Source organism: Ranitomeya variabilis, chromosome 2 (assembly GCF_051348905.1).
Source record: "Ranitomeya variabilis isolate aRanVar5 chromosome 2, aRanVar5.hap1, whole genome shotgun sequence".
Taxonomy (NCBI): Eukaryota; Metazoa; Chordata; class Amphibia; order Anura; family Dendrobatidae; genus Ranitomeya; species Ranitomeya variabilis.
Window position 1 is genome coordinate 222,777,634 of NC_135233.1, and position 19,338 is coordinate 222,796,971.

General features: G+C 43.6%; 1 protein-coding gene across 1 annotated transcript; it reads right to left on the reverse strand.

The window, feature by feature from the left end:
* Positions 1 to 983: 983 nt before the first annotated feature.
* TOR2A (torsin family 2 member A) lies at positions 984 to 14,835 on the reverse strand. Its single transcript, XM_077283724.1, has 5 exons — positions 14,466 to 14,835; positions 10,849 to 11,114; positions 9,901 to 10,076; positions 8,911 to 9,038; positions 984 to 3,048 (listed from the first exon to the last, which is right to left on the reverse strand). Exons 1-5 carry the CDS (start codon positions 14,587 to 14,589, stop codon positions 2,804 to 2,806), a joined length of 939 nt encoding a protein of 312 aa, XP_077139839.1. The 5' UTR covers positions 14,590 to 14,835; the 3' UTR covers positions 984 to 2,803.
* Between the last annotated feature and the right edge of the window lie 4,503 nt (positions 14,836 to 19,338).

A 19,338-nucleotide genomic window follows, 5' to 3' on the forward strand; every position in this document is an offset into this window, starting at 1 on the left:
GCGAGTCTCTCGCATCAATACCCGGCACTCAGGACCGGAGAGTGCGGCTGCATGTATTTCTATGCAGCTGAATGTTCCAGTCCGGAGTGTCAGGTATTGATGCGCGAGCTTCTCACATTGCACTCACAAGTGTGACACCGTCCTCAGGGTATGTGCACACGTTCAGGGTTTTTCGCGATAAAAACGCTATAAAAACTCATTAAAAACGCATACATTATGCATCCTATCATTTAGAATGCATCCTGCAATTTTTGTGAACATGATGCGTTTTTTTCCACGAAAAAAACGCATTGCGGTAAAAAAAGCAGAATGTTAATTAGTTTTGCGGATTTTCCGCGTTTTTCCTGCTATTCTATGCATTGGGAAAAGACGCAAAAAAAAAAAAAAAAAAACCCGCACAAAAAACGCATGCGGATTTCTGGCAGAAATGTCCCATTTTTGTCAGGAAAATTTCTGCAAGAAATCCTGACGTGTGCACATACCCTCAGACTACCAGTGATCAGATAAATCTTACCTAAAAAGAGTACGCATCATCAGAAAATGAGTTTGCTTAAGTCAATTTTTTTTTTTTTTTTTTTTTTAATTTTGGCAGATTTATTATTTTTTTTATATCATGATCTTTACGAGAAAAAAAAAGTAATCTTACAATCTTCACATTTGTGCTACTTTAAACTCATACTTCCAGTCCTTTTTCAGCAGGCTCGTTATCATCAGAGGCAGGATATCAATGACTCTATACACATCTGATCACCTGCAGTGATTGATGGATCCTGTGTTATGTCACAGCTCATCTCCTCCTCCTCATCATCATCATCATAATGACCTTTGCACACACTCGTTAGATGATTTAAAAAAAAAAAAAACAGCCACAATATAACTCTGGCACTATGTACATGTGTTGTTTCTTGACACAATAGAAAGTTATGGTCTACAGTGACCCAGTGGCCAGAGAAAAAGTTGGGGTGGGGGGGGGGGGGGGGGGAGAAACATTTAATACAAAAAACAATTTAGACAATAGATCTTTTGATGATGATGCATTCCCTTTAAAATAGTGGTCCACAGCTGCAATATGGACGTCATATCCTTAGGATATGTCCGACACCCGGTCTTTGAAGTAAATAAGAATGTGTGTGCAATATTTAGTATACGGAGCCGTGATGCTCCGGCTTTATACACCGTGTACTTCCACCCACCGTGGGACATGGTGACAACAGATCGGTGGAGGTGTTGAATGTTAGACCCCCACAGATGGGTCATCGACACTGGAAGCATACAGTCCTTTGTGCTATTCCACCATCTGTATGCGGTCTCTGGCTGGCACAGTGCAGGCTCCATATTTATGATAAGTAAAATTATATGGGACCAGAATATTAGAGAAGAATTCTACAATAAACAGCGGCTTCACATTTCATTTCCTTTCACAGAAAGCACCGATACGGAGTTTTAGAGAAGACTAATATTAAACGCACGAGGGTCTCCAGTTTACGTCCCAGTGAACCAAAAATTGAGACCCCCATATGCATCAGTATAAAGTTGCCAACCTGCTGATTTTGGGGAGGCCGAACGACTCTTGTGTGTATGGGGGTCTCCTGATTACACCAACAGATGATGAATTTCGACAACCAATCCTTATATGCTCGGGATGGGGGAAAGGAGCAGCTGCCCATGGCTTCCTCTTGCACATGAAATCTACTAAAAGTATAAATTTTCAGACATCTAAAAACATGGCTGCTGTCTTTCTAAAACAGCGCCACTTCTGACCATGGGTTGTGCACGGTAGTGCAGCTCAGCTCTAATCACTTACATGGAGCTGATATTTTTCTAATTCTGGACATTGATTTAAAGCATTATTCCCATCTTCAGAGGTAGATAATCATATAGCACTTTTACAATTTAGTTACTATTACACTTTTCAGCCATTCTTGAGATATTAACAATTTTCTAGTTTACAGCTCGTTGCCTAGAAGACCGACCACCGCTGCTGTCCAGCTTGCAACCACTAAAGTTGTCAGGGTTACGAGGTAATAGCGTGCTCCAGCGATCCTGGCCAACTTCAAAAACAGTGCTTACAAGCTCAACAGAGAAGAGCTTGTAAGCACTGCGTACTGTCTAGCAGCGGTGGTCGGTCTCCAAGACATCGAGCTGTAAACAAAAGTGTTAATATCTCAAGAACGGCTGAAAATTTTAATAAGCGATAAATTGCAAATTTACTAATATTTACAGGCACTAGCCAACAATATTCATCTATGAAGATGGGAGTAACCCAATTTAAACCAGAATGCAACCAAAATTGTAGCATGTAAACCCAACATGAGACCTGGTTCATACGAGGCAGTTTCATGCTCTTTTTCTATACATATTTTGACTTTAGGGCCAGGAATGGCTTTTAACCAAGGAAAAAAAAGTAAATAAATACATAGAAAGCCTCTTACTACTTTTTGGATCAAATTCTGATTTCGGTCTGTGACTATAAATCTCATAAAAAAAGGGTGAAGTCTGCAATGTGAGGTTAAAAAAAATTAAATTAAGACATATGCACACCCACCCAGAAACAGCGCCACTCTTGTCCGTAGGCTGTGTCTGGTATTGCAGCTCTTGTCCCAGACAATCCCTTTAAGCAGTCCAGTCAATTAGATGTGAATCTATGCAGAATTTCTGCACTTGGTGAACTATTGTATGTAACTGGAAGACACAGGTGCCACTTCCAGAATTGGCACCATCTAACGAGGCTTCTTCTGTAAACCAAAAGTGTGCGCCTATTTTCCGGTCAGTATCGAACCAGCGCAGATCTGTTTTTTCCTCTTTATAAATAGTAGTCGATCCGGAATGCTACAGTTTTGCAGCCAGTGGACGAGAAAACTTTCTCCTCTTCTGGGAAATAAACCAGACTGTCCGTTACTGAATGTACCAGGTCTTCCTCCGACGCAAGTCCCATCTGTTCCAGCTCGCTGCGCACACAGTGCCGCACGTGGTTGGGACGGAGCGGTAAAAAAGGCACAATGACATCGATGAGATTCTGCTTCATGATCTCAGACTGCCAGAAACCATCTAGGAGAAACATAAGCAGATATAGGACCTGCTCAAATAACACTTCCCCAGTGTTCATTCATTTGATATTTGACATATTATGTTCATTTGAGTCATAGTTACCATAAACATTTGCGGTAGATGCTGCAAACCAAAAAGCAGTTAAAGAGTATCCGTCATTTTTTTCCCCCACAAAAATCAATAATACATGTGAAATAAGAAACTTGGTACTATCCTACTGCATCAATCTGTCATTTTCAAATTTTTTTTTTAAATCTGTCTTCAGTAAATACAGATTTTCCCCATTACAGAGGTAGGAGCGACCCTGGTTCCGTGGCCAGGTCAGCTTTTATGTGGCCGCAGGATGTGAGGCCTACTGGTAACCCCTTCCCCTCTTTTGATTTGCAGTCCTGGGGCGATGCGACAAGCCATTTATTCAAAAGAGGAGTCAAGGATGCCGGCAGGTAGAAGGTTCCAGCCATTACATGACTTGCATCCTGCATTATTCACCAGTTTACCCTTCTCCTTGTTCCACTTCCTATTCCCAGTCTGAATTAATAGATGGACATTATCTACAATAGAAAAGAGGAGATCCTGCTCCCCTATGTTTTGGTGGCAACAGCATAGAGGACACTAGTACTAAGCAGTGTAGCTGGTAATCCAGCTATGAAGGTTTTTGCAAGTTCCTTTGCTTCTCTCCCCGCCATAGACTTCTATGACCATGTAATCAGATCCTTCTATGAGAAGAAAGTCAGAACGGATTTTAGACATTTTTGAGCATGAATTTATTTTTGGGGGGAGAAGATTGGAAAGAGAAGTGGCTTTTAAGTGAATAAAGAGGCATATATATATCCCAGACCTATTAAACAATTTCTTAGATTATATTACACTGTTGATTTTTTTTTTTTGGCTTGCAAAACTTGCTGAAATAACAGTGAGCAATCTAATATATAAAGCTGAATGTGTGTGTGTGTGTGTGTGTGTGTGTGTGTGTGTGTGTGTGTGTGTGTGTGTGTGTGTGTGTGTGTGTGTGTGTGTGTGTGTGTGTGTGTGTGTGTGTCCGGGATTGGCATCTGAACCGTCGCAGCTACAGCCATAACATTTTGCACACTCACATGTCTGGACCCCGAGAGCGTCATAGGCTATGTTGTGAGGTGAAATTTTAACCCCGCGCTTTCAAATTCACCGAACAATTTTGCCCCCATCTACATAATGGGGAAAAAATGAAAGGAAAAGTGTTGGAGGCAAATTAACAGCTGCCAGATGTGAACAAGGGGGACTTAAAGAATGAGAGCGATGGCGCCAAAGAGTATATACTGTACAGTTGCTAAGGTGTGGCCCCAACATGGGATAATCACCACACCACCACGGGGATATGAACACACACACAAAATGCGCCACACACTACCACGTGCTCGAACACATATACCACCCTCAGCGCACATTTCACCACACATACACCAAGCTCGCCACATAAAAGTAGAAACACAAAAGTCGCCGTTCAAAACTCGCCACGCGCAAAACTCTCCACATACAAAACTCGCCACACGTGCAAAACGCACCTCATGGAAAACTCGCCACACGCAAAACTTGCACACGCAGAAAAATTGCCACATGCACAAAAGTTGCAACACAGGCAAAAGTTGCCTCACACAAAACTTGCACATACTCAAAAGGCACCACACATAAAACTCGCCACGCGCAAAACTCGTCATGCGCAAAACTTGCTGCACACAACTTGCTACACTAACCTGTCACATGCAACTCGACACACAAAAAGTTGCTACACGCATGTCGCCACACGCAACTCAACACACACAACTTGACACACGAAACTCGCCCTAAAACACACACAAGTCTGGTATTATCCTTCAAAAATAAAAATCTGATTAATAAGCAGACAAACTACAAGAGCAACAAATGTACCATATAGGAATCCGGCAGCTGTCAGTCACATGACCAGTCTATTATGTGTATGTGTGAGCTAATATATACTGCCAGGGGGTGGGCTTACTGTTGGCTGGGGATTTATCAGGCTGCCATTTTAGCTTACAAATACTGAGGTAAAAATACTGACCAAATAACGTGTGAACGAGGGCTAATACAGGAGGAGATGACATACAGTTATATACTATATACAGGAGGAGATGACACACAGGTATATACTATTTACAGGAGCAGATTACCTACAGGTATATAGTATATACAGGAGGAGATGACATACAGGTATATGCTATGTATAGGAGGAGATGACATACAGGTATATACTATATATAGGTGAGATGACACACAGGTATATACTATATACAGGAGATTACATACAGGTATATCTAATATATAAAGCTGAATGTGTGTATGTATGTATGTGTGTATGTCCGGGATTGGCATCTGCACCGTCGCAGCTACAGCCACAAAATTTTGCACAGTCACACGTCTGGACCCCGAGAGCGTCATAGGCTATGTTGTGAGGTGAAATTTTAACCCCGCACATTCCAATTCACCAAACAATTTTGCCCCTATCTACATAATGGAGAAAAAGTGAAGGGAAAAGTGTTGGAGGAAAATTGACAGCTGCCAGATGTGAACAATGAGGACTTAAAGAATGAGAGCGATGGCGCCAAAGAGTATATACTGTACAGTTGCTAAGGTGGGGCCCCGACATGGGATACTCACCACACCACCACGGGGATATGAACACAAACACAAAATGCGCCACACACTACCACGTGCTCGAACACATATACGACCCTCAGCACACATTTCACCACACACACACCAACCTCGCCACATAAAAGTCGAAACACAAAAGTCACCACTCAAAACTCGCAACGCGCAAAACTCGCTACATGCAAAACTCGCCATATGCAAAACTAGGCTCACGCAAAACTCGCCACACGTGCAAAACTCACCTCATGGAAAACTCACCTCATGCAAAACTTGCACACACAGAAAAATTGCCACATGTACAAAAGTTGCACCACATGCAAAAGTTGCCTCACACAAAACTTGCACATACTCAAAACGCACCACACATAAAACTCGCCACGCGCAAAACTCGCCATGCACAAATCTTGCTACACTAACCTGTCACATGCAACTCGACACACAAAATGTTGCTACACGCATGTCGCCACACAAAACTCAACACACACAACTTGACACACGAAACTCGCCCTAAAACACACACAAGTCTGGTATTGTCCTTCAAAAATAAAAATCTGATTAATAAGCAGGCAAACTACAAGAGCAACAAATGTACCATATAGGAATCCGGCAGCTGTCAGTCACATGACCTGTCTATTACCGTATATACTCGAGTATAAGCCGAGATTTTCAGCCCAAATTTTTGGGCTGAAAGTGCCCCTCTCGGCTTATACTCGAGTCATGATCGGTGGTGGGGTCGGCGGGTGAGCACTGTCATATACTTACCTAGTCCCGGCGATCCTGGCGCTCCCCCTGCCTGTCACACTGTCTTCGGTGCCGCAGCCTCTTCTCCTGAGCGGTCACGTGGGACCGCTCATTAGAGAAATGAATAGGCGGCTCCACCTCCCATAGGGGCGGAGCCGCCTATTCATTTCTCTAATGAAGCGGTGCCGGTGACCGCTGATAGAGAAAGAGGCTGCGGCACCGAAGACAGGCAGGGGGAAGGAGCGGGACGCCGGGAGCAGGTAAGTATGACATATTCACCTGTCCTCGTTCCACACGCCGGGCGTCGCGCCATCTTCCCGGCGTCTCTCCGCACTGACTGTGCAGGTCAGAGGGCGCGATGACGCATATAGTGTGCGCGGCGCCCTCTGCCTGATCAGTCAGTGCAGAGAGACGCCGGGAAGATGGCGCCGAGGAGCTGCAAGCAAGACAGGTGAGTATGTGTTTTTTTTTTTTTTTATTGCAGCAGCAGCAACAGCTATGGGGCAATAATGGACGGTGCAGAGCACTATATGGCACAGCTATGGGACAACGGTGCAGAGCACTATATGGCACAGCTATGGGGCAATGGTGCAGAGCACTATATGGCACAGCTATGGGGCAATGGTGCAGAGCACTGTATGGCACAGCTATGGGGCAATGGTGCAGAGCACTATATGGCACAGCTATGGGGCAATAATGGACGGTGCAGAGCACTATATGGCACAGCTATGGGGCAATGGTGCAGAGCACTATATGGCACAGCTATGGGGCAATGGTGCAGAGCACTATATGGCACAGCTATGGGGCAACGGTGCAGAGCACTATATATATATATGGCACAGCTATGGGGCAACGGTGCAGAGCACTATATGGCACAGCTATGGGGCAACGGTGCAGAGCATTATATATATGGCACAGCTATGGGGCAATGGTGCAGAGCATTGTATATATGGCACAGCTTTATGTGGAGCATCTATGGGGCCATAATGAACGGTGCAGAGCATTATATGTGGCACAGCTTTATGTGGAGCATCTATGGGGCCATAATGAACGGTATGGAGTATCTATTTTTAATTTTGAAATTCACCGGTACCTGCTGCATTTTCCACCCTAGGCTTATACTCAAGTCAATAAGTTTTCCCAGTTTTTTGTGGCAAAATTAGGGGGGTCGGCTTATACTCGGGTCGGCTTATACTCGAGTATATACGGTATGTGTATGTGTGAGCTAATATATACTGCCAGGGGGTGGGCTTCCTGTTGGCTGGGGATTTATCAGGCTGCCAATAGCAACCAATCACAGCTCAGCTTCTATTTTGCTACAGTTAATTAATCTGAGCTCTGATTGGTTAATATAGGCAACAAAGACATTCTCAGTATAACAAAGCTAATATTATGTTGTGAAATTCTTCTATTAGCTTAGTTTTTGCCTTTTAATAATTACATTTCTATCTATTTGTTTTGTGGTTTTTGTGTGCAGAATAAATTTTTGTTAACACATTCTATTTTGCTAACAGCAGTCATTAACCCGGGCGAAGCCGGGTAGTACAGCTAGTAAAGTATAAAACTCTAATAATAATGTACTAATTATTAACTATGTAATCTCTTTCTCTCTCAATGGATGCCCAGTAAATCTTTTAGAATAACTCAACATAGAGCAACTAAGAAGAAGAATTTTCTTAAATGCAAAGTGAATAAAGAAAAGAGAAGTCAAATATTTGGTGATCGCCTTTCACCATCATTTCTTCTAGGTACTTGTATACAGTTTTTGAAGGATCTCCGCATGAGATTGTTCCAAACATCTTGGAGAACTGACCACAGATCTTCTGTGTATGAGGCTTGTATAAATCCTTCATGTGATCCCAGACAGGCTGGATGATGTGAGATCAGGGTTCTGTGGGGGGCCGGATCATCACTTCCAGGACTCCATGTTCTTTACGCTCATAAATACAGGCAGATACTTACCCATCATGTATAACAATCAGGGAGGCATCTGATTTGCTGCAAATTTATTCTGCAGCTGGACAAGTACTCCATCCTCGGTGTAAAGAAGAGCAAGGAGTCCTGGAAGTGATGATCCGGCCCCCACAGATCCCTGATCTCACATCATCCAGTCTGTCTGGGATCACATGAAGAAACAGAAGGATTTACACAAGTGACATCCACAGAAGATCTGGGGTCAGTTCTCCAAGACGTTTGGAACAACCTGCTACCGAGTTCCTTCAGAATCAGCGTGCAAGTGACAAGAGTATCTAGAAGACGTGATGAAGGCGACGGACAGTCACCGAACACTCATGGGATTTAGATTTCTCTTTTGTTCAATCACTTTGCATCTTGTTAATTGATAATAAATTATTAACACTTCTATTATGAAAGCTTTCATGATCTGCAGCATTTTTTCCCACACCTGCCTAATACATAAGGGAAAGGGAAAGGAAAAAGGAAAGGTATTGCCCCAGCAGATAACACTGTACTCACGTTCTTGGTCGGCTATCACATCTTTCGTTATAGCCGGTGCCACGTCACTCAGCTGAATCTCCTCTCGGTCCTTTCTCTCTCTCCAGAAATTCAGTGCCACGTTATTAATGGCTTCTCCTCCCGAATTACTGTACAAAGATGAAGAAAAATGCTAAATTCCTGGGTGGATCAGTACAATCTACCATTCCCAGACTGTAGTATTCATCAATGGGATTACTTACAGAAAGTAAAAAAAAAAAAAAAAAAAAAAAAAAAAAAAAAATTATATATATATATATATATATATATATATATATATATATATATATATATATCCCTGTCACAACCTACAAGAGATGGGCAAAACTACCCTGGTCCGGTGTCTACTTCGTTGCTCGATGCCACCTGAATAGGGGTACAACAAACTCCCTTAGTGGCACACGAATGACGCCATACTAAGCGCCTCTTGCGATCATTAAGCCAAGGCAGCACACAGTCATGATGGCATGTGAGACCTTGTACTCACAAGAGGCACGTGTAACGCCAGCATTCGAGTGCCGCCATGGGTGCTTGGTCTGCCCCGGTCCGGGTCCCAAGACCAGGGTAATGCAGGTCATGTTGCTTTTCTCTACCTATTTAGCCCATGATTACTATTAGCAGGGTATTTCTATGTCTGGCCATCTCACTCTTCAACATGGCATGAGATTGGATATACATATGATGGCCGACACAGGAAAGTCCCTTTAATAGAAGTTTTTCTCACCTACAAAGTTATGAGCTTTGTCTTAAGAAGAGGTTGTCAAGTGTTGGCTGTGTTACACAGAAAGCACCTAACGGCAGCGAGTGGAGCTTTCTCCAATTGCTGCTGTTTTACAGCATCATTTAAATGGTATTTGTGCGATTGGTCTGATATGGCTCAAAAAAAAAAAAAAAAAAAGGGGGTGGAGAATTTAAGTAAAACATTTTTTTTTAAAAAATAGACAGTCGGAATTTCACATAAGCGTGCAATACCTTACGAATACAAATATGGCCTTCTTGTAGTTGGAACCGAAGACGACCCAAGAGGAGCCCAAGAAGGGGGAGATGACATCGATCAGCCCTGGATGCATCTTATCCATCTCCTCGAACAAGAACATGGAGCGGCTGCAGGCGGTGAGGTTACTCTGGATCCACAGCTTCAGGTCCTCCTGCAGGAGCACAGTATGATGAGCCGGACATGTGCATGTTACATGGGGTCTGTCATCATGTCCCCAGATAGCAGGGCGGCCTATGAGCTGTTCATCATCTGCATGTAGCCATCACTGGACTGTGACCTGCCATGTGTCATCTCTTACTGCAGCGATAACTTATCTCACTGCAAACTTACTGCGCACTCGTCACCTTCCCGATTAGAGTGCACGTCAAGCTATTCAGCAAAGTAATGGTTAACAAAAACTACAATTACTGGATAAACCGGGACAACATTAAACTATCAGACTAATGAAAGTGACACAGCTTTAGCCACAGAGACAAGTAACATTAACTACCGTATTTTGTAAATCAGGTTCTGTGCCACGTGTTTAAAAATTTGAGAGTATTTTTTTCCTATATCATAATGTGCACTGAGTATAAAATAAATAAAAAAAAAAAAAAGAAATCTTGCAGTTTTCACACTGACTTCCTATTTCAGAAAAATGAACATGTGCATCAGCCACAACAATCCTATCTTTTGCATTGAAGCATCTAATGAGCGTGTGCAAAGTTCATTGTGGAGGGAGGAGGTGAGCTGTGACATCGCCTGACTGGTGGATCCCGTGTCAGCCATATATACAGGTGTTACCGCTCAGTATAATGCTGCCTCTGATGATAAGAAGCCTGCTGAAAACTCTTCCTGGTATGTAAAGGAATGTGGATTGTGAGCCCCAATGGGGACAGCGATGATGATGTCTGTAAAGTGCTGGCGATAAATAAAACGCTCACCTTGTACTGATTGACATTCTGGGCATGAGGAAAGTGCAGGATCGGAGAGAAGCGATGCACGTACGGACTCCTGTTTCCATCTTTGTACAGGTGTTTTACCAGCAGGGAACTCACAAAAGTTTTGCCGGTTCCGCTCCAGCCGTGGAATGACAGCACGAGGGGCTTACTGGGCTGCTCTGTCCCCACAAAGGCTTTTAGGGCCTTCACCAACTGCTCCCTAGCCAGGTGCTGTCCAAAGACATTGCGAGCAAGGTCACAATCCAACGCTGCAGATAGAAAAAAAAAAAAAAGTAAAATAGAATTTTACTTCATGAAGTGGAAATACTACACAGGCACTAGGGGAAATTAAAGGGGTATTCCATCTCAGACATTTATGCAATGGACACAGAATAGGACCCTATAAGAAACGTCTCACCCTGCTGGGAACAGACAGGCGGCTTTCTCTATTCACTTCTATGCTAGTTCCAGAATTGCAGAGTTTCTTATTTTACCCAACCATAACTCCTCAGCAGCACACTCACTATCTTGGGGTTATAGTTGACACAGAACTTTCCTTTATTCCCTACATCCAATCGCTCACTCATGTCACCTTCACCTTAAAAACTTCTCCAGAACCCAACATTTTCTCACATTTGAAACTAAAAACTCTTACTGTCGTTCTTATTCACTCATCTGGACTACTACAACTCTCTTCTGATCCGTCTCCCGCTTACTAAACTTTCTCCTCTCCAATCCATCCTGAATGCAGCAGTCAGGGTCCTATTTCTGTCCAGCTGCTTCACCGATTCCTCTACCCTGTGCCAGTCATTGCACTGGTTACCCATCCACTACAGAATACAAACTTCTCTCTCACCCACAAAGCTCTTCACAGTTCTGCACTACCCTACATCTCCTCTCTCATCCCCAGTCTATCCCCTTCCCATGCCCTCCGTTCTGTAACTGATCTAAGACTAACATCCTCCATAATCCAAACCTTGCGCCTTTGTCTCCAAGACTTGTCTCGTGCTGCACCAGGGTTCTGGAATGCACTACCCTCAGCCGATCCGACTATTATTTAGCCCCCATGTATTTAAGTGTGCTTTAAAAAAACACATCTCTTCAGACAGACCTATTCATCGATCTCCACATCCTCCATGCACCCAATAGCATACGGTAACTACACAGATCCCAGCTGATGACCGGATCATGCAGCTTTATATGAAGACCCTGATTTATTATAATGATGGACGGACCAGACATAGCATGTTCTACCTATTGTGTCCCCCTATTACCTTATACAGGTCCTTCTCAAAAAATTAGCATATAGTGTTAAATTTCATTATTTACCATAATGTAATGATTACAATTAAACTTTCATATATTATAGATTCATTATCCACCAACTGAAATTTGTCAGGTCTTTTATTGTTTTAATACTGATGATTTTGGCATACAACTCCTGATAACCCAAAAAACCTGTCTCAATAAATTAGCATATCAAGAAAAGGTTCTCTAAACGACCTATTACCCTAATCTTATGAATCAACTAATTAACTCTAAACACATGCAAAAGATACCTGAGGCTTTTAAAAACTCCCTGCCTGGTTCATTACTCAAAACCCCCATCATGGGTAAGACTAGCGACCTGACAGATGTCAAGAAGGCCATCATTGACACCCTCAAGCAAGAGGGTAAGACCCAGAAAGAAATTTCTCAACAAATAGGCTGTTCCCAGAGTGCTGTATCAAGGCACCTCAATGGTAAGTCTGTTGGAAGGAAACAATGTGGCAGAAAACGCTGTACAACGAGAAGAGGTGACCGGACCCTGAGGAAGATTGTGGAGAAGGACCGATTCCAGACCTTGGGGAACCTGAGGAAGCAGTGGACTGAGTCTGGTGTGGAAACATCCAGAGCCACCGTGCACAGGCGTGTGCAGGAAATGGGCTACAGGTGCCGCATTCCCCAGGTAAAGCCACTTTTGAACCATAAACAGCGGCAGAAGCGCCTGACCTGGGCTACAGAGAAGCAGCACTGGACTGTTGCTAAGTGGTCCCAAGTACTTTTTTCTGATGAAAGCAAATTTTGCATGTCATTCGGAAATCAAGGTGCCAGAGTCTGGAGGAAGACTGGGGAGAAGGAAATGCCAAAATGCCTGAAGTCCAGTGTCAAGTACCCACAGTCAGTGATGGTGTGGGGTGCCATGTCAGCTGCTGGTGTTGGTCCACTGTGTTTCATCAAGGGCAGGGTCAATGCAGCTAGCTATCAGGAGATTTTGGAGCACTTCATGCTTCCATCGGCTGAAATGCTTTATGGAGATGAAGATTTCATTTTTCAGCACGACCTGGCACCTGCTCACAGTGCCAAAACCACTGGTAAATGGTTTACTGACCATGGTATTACTGTGCTCAAATGGCCTGCCAACTCTCCTGACCTGAACCCCATAGAGAATCTGTGGGATATTGTGAAGAGAAAGTTGAGAGACGCAAGACCCAACACTCTGGATGAGCTTAAGGCCGCTATTGAAGCATCCTGGGCCTCCATAACATCTCAGCAGTGTCACAGGCTGATTGCCTCCATGCCACGCCGCATTGAAGCAGTCATTTCTGCCAAAGGATTCCCGACCAAGTATTGAGTGCATAGCTGAACATTATTATTTGATGGTTTTTTTTGTTTGGTATTAAAAAACACTTTTATTTGATTGGTCGGGTGAAATATGCTAATTTATTGAGACAGTTTTTTTGGGTTATCAGGAGTTGTATGCCAAAATCATCAGTATTAAAACAATAAAAGACCTGACAAATTTCAGTTGGTGGATAATGAATCTATAATATATGAAAGTTTAATTGTAATCATTACATTATGGTAAATAATGAAATTTAACACTATATGCTAATTTTTTGAGAAGGACCTGTAGATTGTAAGCAGGACCCTCACTCCTCCTGTAACTGAATAATGTGTTACTATATGATGCTTTTATCATTTATGTATATCTCCGCACAATTGTAAAGTGCTGCGGAATGGGTTGGCGCTATAGAAATAACATTACTCTGATACACTGGGCCTTTTTTCTTTTCATGTCTCTTTATATAAACTGGTATCTGTCTATAATATTGGGATTCCACTGGGAACATTCTATTATACCATCAGATTTACCTGTTCTTACTATTTAGTATTAAGCTTAGATTTATTTATTAAACATTAGATGCCCAGCAGCTTTGATTTAAAGGGGAAGACACAAGATAATTTTTTCTTCAGTAAAAGCTAGATGACAGGTTGTTATTATTATTATTATTATTATTATTAATCACATCCACCCCCATAAAAAAAATAAAAATTATAACATGCAGCTGCGTCAACACAAAAATAAAATAGTAAAGTTATGCGTATTGGAGGAAGGCGTGGAAGCAAAAGTGAAAGCGGAGAAATGTGTGTGATGGGAAGGGTTGTATGTGGGGGATCAGCTGTAGGGACAGGAGAAGCTCAACACTGCCACATTCATGGTATCCATGTACACTAATGGCGGAGGACCACTCGCCAGAGCAGTCATCCCATAGCCAGGATTGTAACAGCTCCTGGGTCTTATTCCACAGCACTACATGAACAAATGACGTCACACCCACAGTCATGACGTCACTCACCCTGGAGATCCGGCCTGAAGCTGCAGTCGCAGGAGTTGTACACCCTGCAGTGGAGGTCCAGCAGCTCCCAGCATCCTCCGGTGCCCAGAATAAGCAGGAGCAGCAGCCTGTAACTACCCGCCATCCTCAGCTGCCCCACAGCATGACGGGAGCAGCACAACACGTGCACTCCCTGCAAAACTTCTGCCTCCTGCTCCTCCAGGAGCCCAGCTCAGTGGTGACGTCACAGTCATGTGACCACACCACCTGACCACACCTCCCAGCTGTTCTGCATCACAGGAAACGAGTCTGGTGTAAGCGCGCCCTCTGCTGGAGGCTAGGAGAATTGCAACATGCACTCTGTCAGGAGCTGTAGCAAAACTGCAACTCCCAGCATGTCCAAAATCTGGCAGCCTGAAGATGACCAAAGTTAAGGTGACATTTCAGTTTTGACACTTTCTTCTCAAATAACTTTGTTCCATCCCTGCCTTTAGATAGAGAGACACAACACTAGAGAATTCCTGAGAGAATCTTTAATAAGAGGTCAATTATAAAGTTGATATGTTTTTCCAGTCACTTTGCAATTTTAATAAGAACTTGAGTCAATGAGATAACCCATTCAGTGATGCCACCCAGAAATGTGACTGTGCCCACAACCTGGTGATACAAATGGCCGCTGTGCTTCCTCTTCACCATGTACGAAATTTACAAGAGCTAGATCAAGAGGAACTAGGTGCTGTAATGGGAAGAAAGCAGCGAACGCGGGAATACAGCGATGGCCGAGTTCACGTTGGTGACCGTGTGCTCAACGTGCAAGTCCTACAAAACACTTAGAGGGGTCTTCAGAAATAGAAAACAAAATGCACAAAGAAATTGTCATTATGAATACATTCTCGTATAACTTTAATTAGCAAATAAATTACATTTGTCTTCAAAGGGAGGTAATCACAACAGTGCAATGAAATGGTGGCCATCTTGTTACAGAACCCAGTCCTAGATTAATAGCAGCGGTCCCTGTGAGCAGGAGAGGCTCCGCCGCCGTCACCTGGAGACAGACAACACTATGGGTATACAGTTGTGTGAAAAAGTGTTTGCCCCCCTCCTGAATTCCTATTCTTTTGCATGTTTGTCACATTTAAAGAGAATCTTTCACGTATATGACCTATTAATATAGGCATACAGGTGATAGAAATGTTACACTGGTCCTACCTGTATGCCTCATATTAATGGTCTTGTTGCTGAGAGATGTTATATTCTTCTTTATGTTCATGATTTCTTCCAGGCTCCGGGGTATGCTGTGCCTGGAAAAAATTCCTGTCTCCATTGTACGCCCTGTCCTCCCTCAGAAATACATACAATGGGTGCGGAAAGTATTCAGACCTCTTTAAATTTTTTGCTCTTTGTTTCATTGCAGCCATTTGTTAAAATCTAAAAAGTTTATTTTTTTTTCTCATTAATGTACACTCTGCACCCCATCTTGACTGAAAAAAAGAAAACAAATGTAGTAATTTTTGCAAATTTATTAAAAAAGAAAAACTGAAATATCACATGGCCATAAGTATTCAGACCCTTTTCTCAGTAGTGAGTAGAAGAACCTTTTGAGCTAGTACAGCCATGAGTCTTCTTGGGAATGATGCAATAAGTTTTTCACCCCTGGATTTGGGGATCCTCTGCCATTCTTCCTTGCAGATCCTCTCCAGTTCCGTCAGGTTGGATGGTGAACGTTGGTGGACAGCCATTTTCAGGTCTCTCCAGAGATGCTCAATTGGGTTTAGGTCAGGGCTCTGGCTGGGCCAGTCAAGAATGGTCACAGAGTTGTTCTGAAGCCACTCTTTTGTTATTATAGCTGTGTGCTTAGGGTCATGGTCTTGTTGGAAGGTGAACCTTCAGCCCAGTTTGAGGTGCAGAGCACTCTGGAAGAGGTTTTCATCCAGGATATCTCTGTACTTGGCCACATTCATGTTTCCTTCAGTGACAACCAGTCATCCTGTCCCTGCAGCTGAAAAACACCCCCATAGCCTGATGCTGCCACCACCATGTTTCACTGTAGGGATTGTATGGGGCAGATGATGAACAGTGCCTAGTTTTCTCCACACATACCACTTAGAATTATCATGAAAAAGGTCTATCTTCATCTCATCAGACCAGAGAATCTTATTTCTCATAGTCTTGGAGTCCTTCATGTGCTTTTTAGCAAACTTTATGCTTGCTTTCATTTGTCTTGCACTGAGGAGAGGCTTCCGTCGGGCCACTCTGCCATAAAGGCCCGACTGGTGGAGGGCTGCAGTGATAGTTGACTTTGTGGAACTTTCTCTCATCTCCCTACTGCATCTCTGGAGCTCAGTGTAAAAGGACAGGGTTTTCCTCCTGCATTAACTATCAAACCTTATGGTTAGCAAAAGGGGGAAACCTCCTTAGGGTATGTTTCCACGTTACGGATGGGCGGCGGTATCGCCGCAGCGGCGGTATCGCCGCAGCGGCGAAGCCGCTCGGCGCTAAGCCCCGCCCCCTTAATGGGACGCGATCATGCCGGATGTGTTAACTCTTCACATCCGGGATGATCGCTCGCTCCCATAGGGCCCTGTGATATGCCTTGCGGGGACGCTGCGTCCCCGCAAGGTGTACGGGCATGCTGCGATCTGAAAAGACGCGCAGCATGTCCGTAGTCGCAGGGCCGCCGCGTGCGGGTTTCCACACATAGTGGAGACGGGATTTCATAAAATCCCCTCCACTATGCAGGAACATCTGGACACTGCTTGTTTGACGCTGCAGCGCTGCGCAGCGTCAAACAAGCAGCGTTTCCTGAACGTGGAAACATACCCTTAGACATGTGCCTTTTAAGTGACCAGCTAAAAGAGGTGTGTCCAGCCCCAGGTGTGGGGGATGAGGTTGCGGTCTATTGTCTACTAAGGTACATCCCCTCAGTCCTAAATGAAACTTGTTTTTCTAGCTCATGGCAGCTTTGCTTTACAGCAGGCTGGAGGGGGGGCTTTGCTCCATGTGGTATACATGTGGGGGATATACCCAAAACATGCACTAAACACATCTCTATGTAAAGATATACATTTTGGGGCACTTCCCCTTCTACACTCAGCCACAGTGATCTTGGGGTTCTTCTTTACCTCTCTCACCAAGGCTCTTCTCCCACGATTGCTCAGCTTGGCTGGATGGCCAGGTCTAGGAAGACTTCTGGTGGTCCCAAACTTCTTCCATTTAAGGATTATGGAGGCCACTGTGCTCTTAGGAACCTTGAGGACTGCAGAAATTCTGTTGTAACATTGGCCAGATCTGTGCCTTGCCACAATTCTGTCTCTGAGCTCCTTGGCCAGTTCCTTTGACCTCATGATTCCCATTTGGTCTGATATTCATTGTGAGCTGTGAGCTCTTATATAGACAGGCGTGTGCCTTTCCAAATCAAGTCCTATCAGTTTAATTAAACACAGCTGGACTCTAATGAAGGAGTAGAACCATCTCAAGGAGGATCACAAGGAAATGGACAGTATGTGACTTAAATATGAGTGTCTGAATACTTATGACCATGTGATATTTCAGTTTTTCTTTTTTATAAAGATGGGGTGCAGAATCTACATTAATGTGAAAAAATTGAACTTTGTTTCATTGCAGCCATTTGGTAAATTCAAAAAAGTGAAAAATTTAAAGGGGTCTGAATACTTTCCGTACCAACTGTACCCCATCCTTCCTTCTGTGGGCACTGCATTCAGGGATCTTCTGTGCAGGCGCCAGCGAGTCACTGTGACCTCCAGTGTGCGCATTGATAAGGTGCTCTACCTACTTCCTCCCTGCACAGTTATCGCTAGGAACCATGTGTACATGGCAATGAATATGAAGGGAGGAAGTGAGGAGAGCATATTATCGGCACGCACACCGGAGGTCACTGGAGCGGAAGTCGCTTGCGCAGAAGGTCCCTGAATGCAGTGCCCACAGAAGGGATGATGAGGTATGTATTTCTGAGGGAGTGCAGGGTGCAGGCATGGAATTCCGGGGCCAGAACTGATGCTGATGGGATGGGGGTAATTATTACAATAAGGATAGGAGGCAGGGATTTCTAACAGCACCACAAGAGCTTGGAAAAAATCATTAACATAAAGAAAGAGTATAACATTTCTCAGAAACAAGACCATTAATATGAGGCAGACAGGTAGGACGAGTGTAACATTTCTTTTACCTGTATGCCCATATTAATAGGTCATAGACATCCTGGGGAGGGGACAGATTCCCTTTAAATGTTTCAGACCACCAAACAAATGTAAATATTAGACAAAGGTAACACAATTAAACACAAAATGCAGTTTTTAAATCAAGGTCTTTATTGTTTAGGGTAAAAGAAATCCAAACCTACAGGGCCCTGTGTGAAAAAGTGATTGCCCTCTAAACCTAATAACTGGTTAGACTACCCTTAGCAGCAACAACTGCAATAAAGCGTTTGTGATAACTGGCAATGAGTCTTTACAATGCTCTGGAGGAATTTTGGCCACTCATCTTTGCAGAATTGTTGCTATTCATCCACTTTGGAGGGTTTCCAAGCATGAACCATCTTTCTAAGGTCATGCCACAACATCTCAATCTGATTAAAGTCAGGACTTTGACTAGGCCACTCCAAAGTCTTAATTTTGTTTTTCTTAAGCCATTCAGAGGTGGACTTGCTGGTGTGTTTTGGATCATTGTCCTTCTGCATAACCCAAGTGTGCTTCAGCGTGAGGTCACGAACAGATGGCCAGACATTCTCCTTCAGGATTTTTTCGGTAGACAGCATAATTCTTGGTTCCATTTACACTAGCAAGTCTTTCAGGTCCTGAAGCAGCAAAATATCCCTAGACCATCACACCACCTCCACCACCACCACCATATTTTACTGTTGGTATGTTCCTTTTCT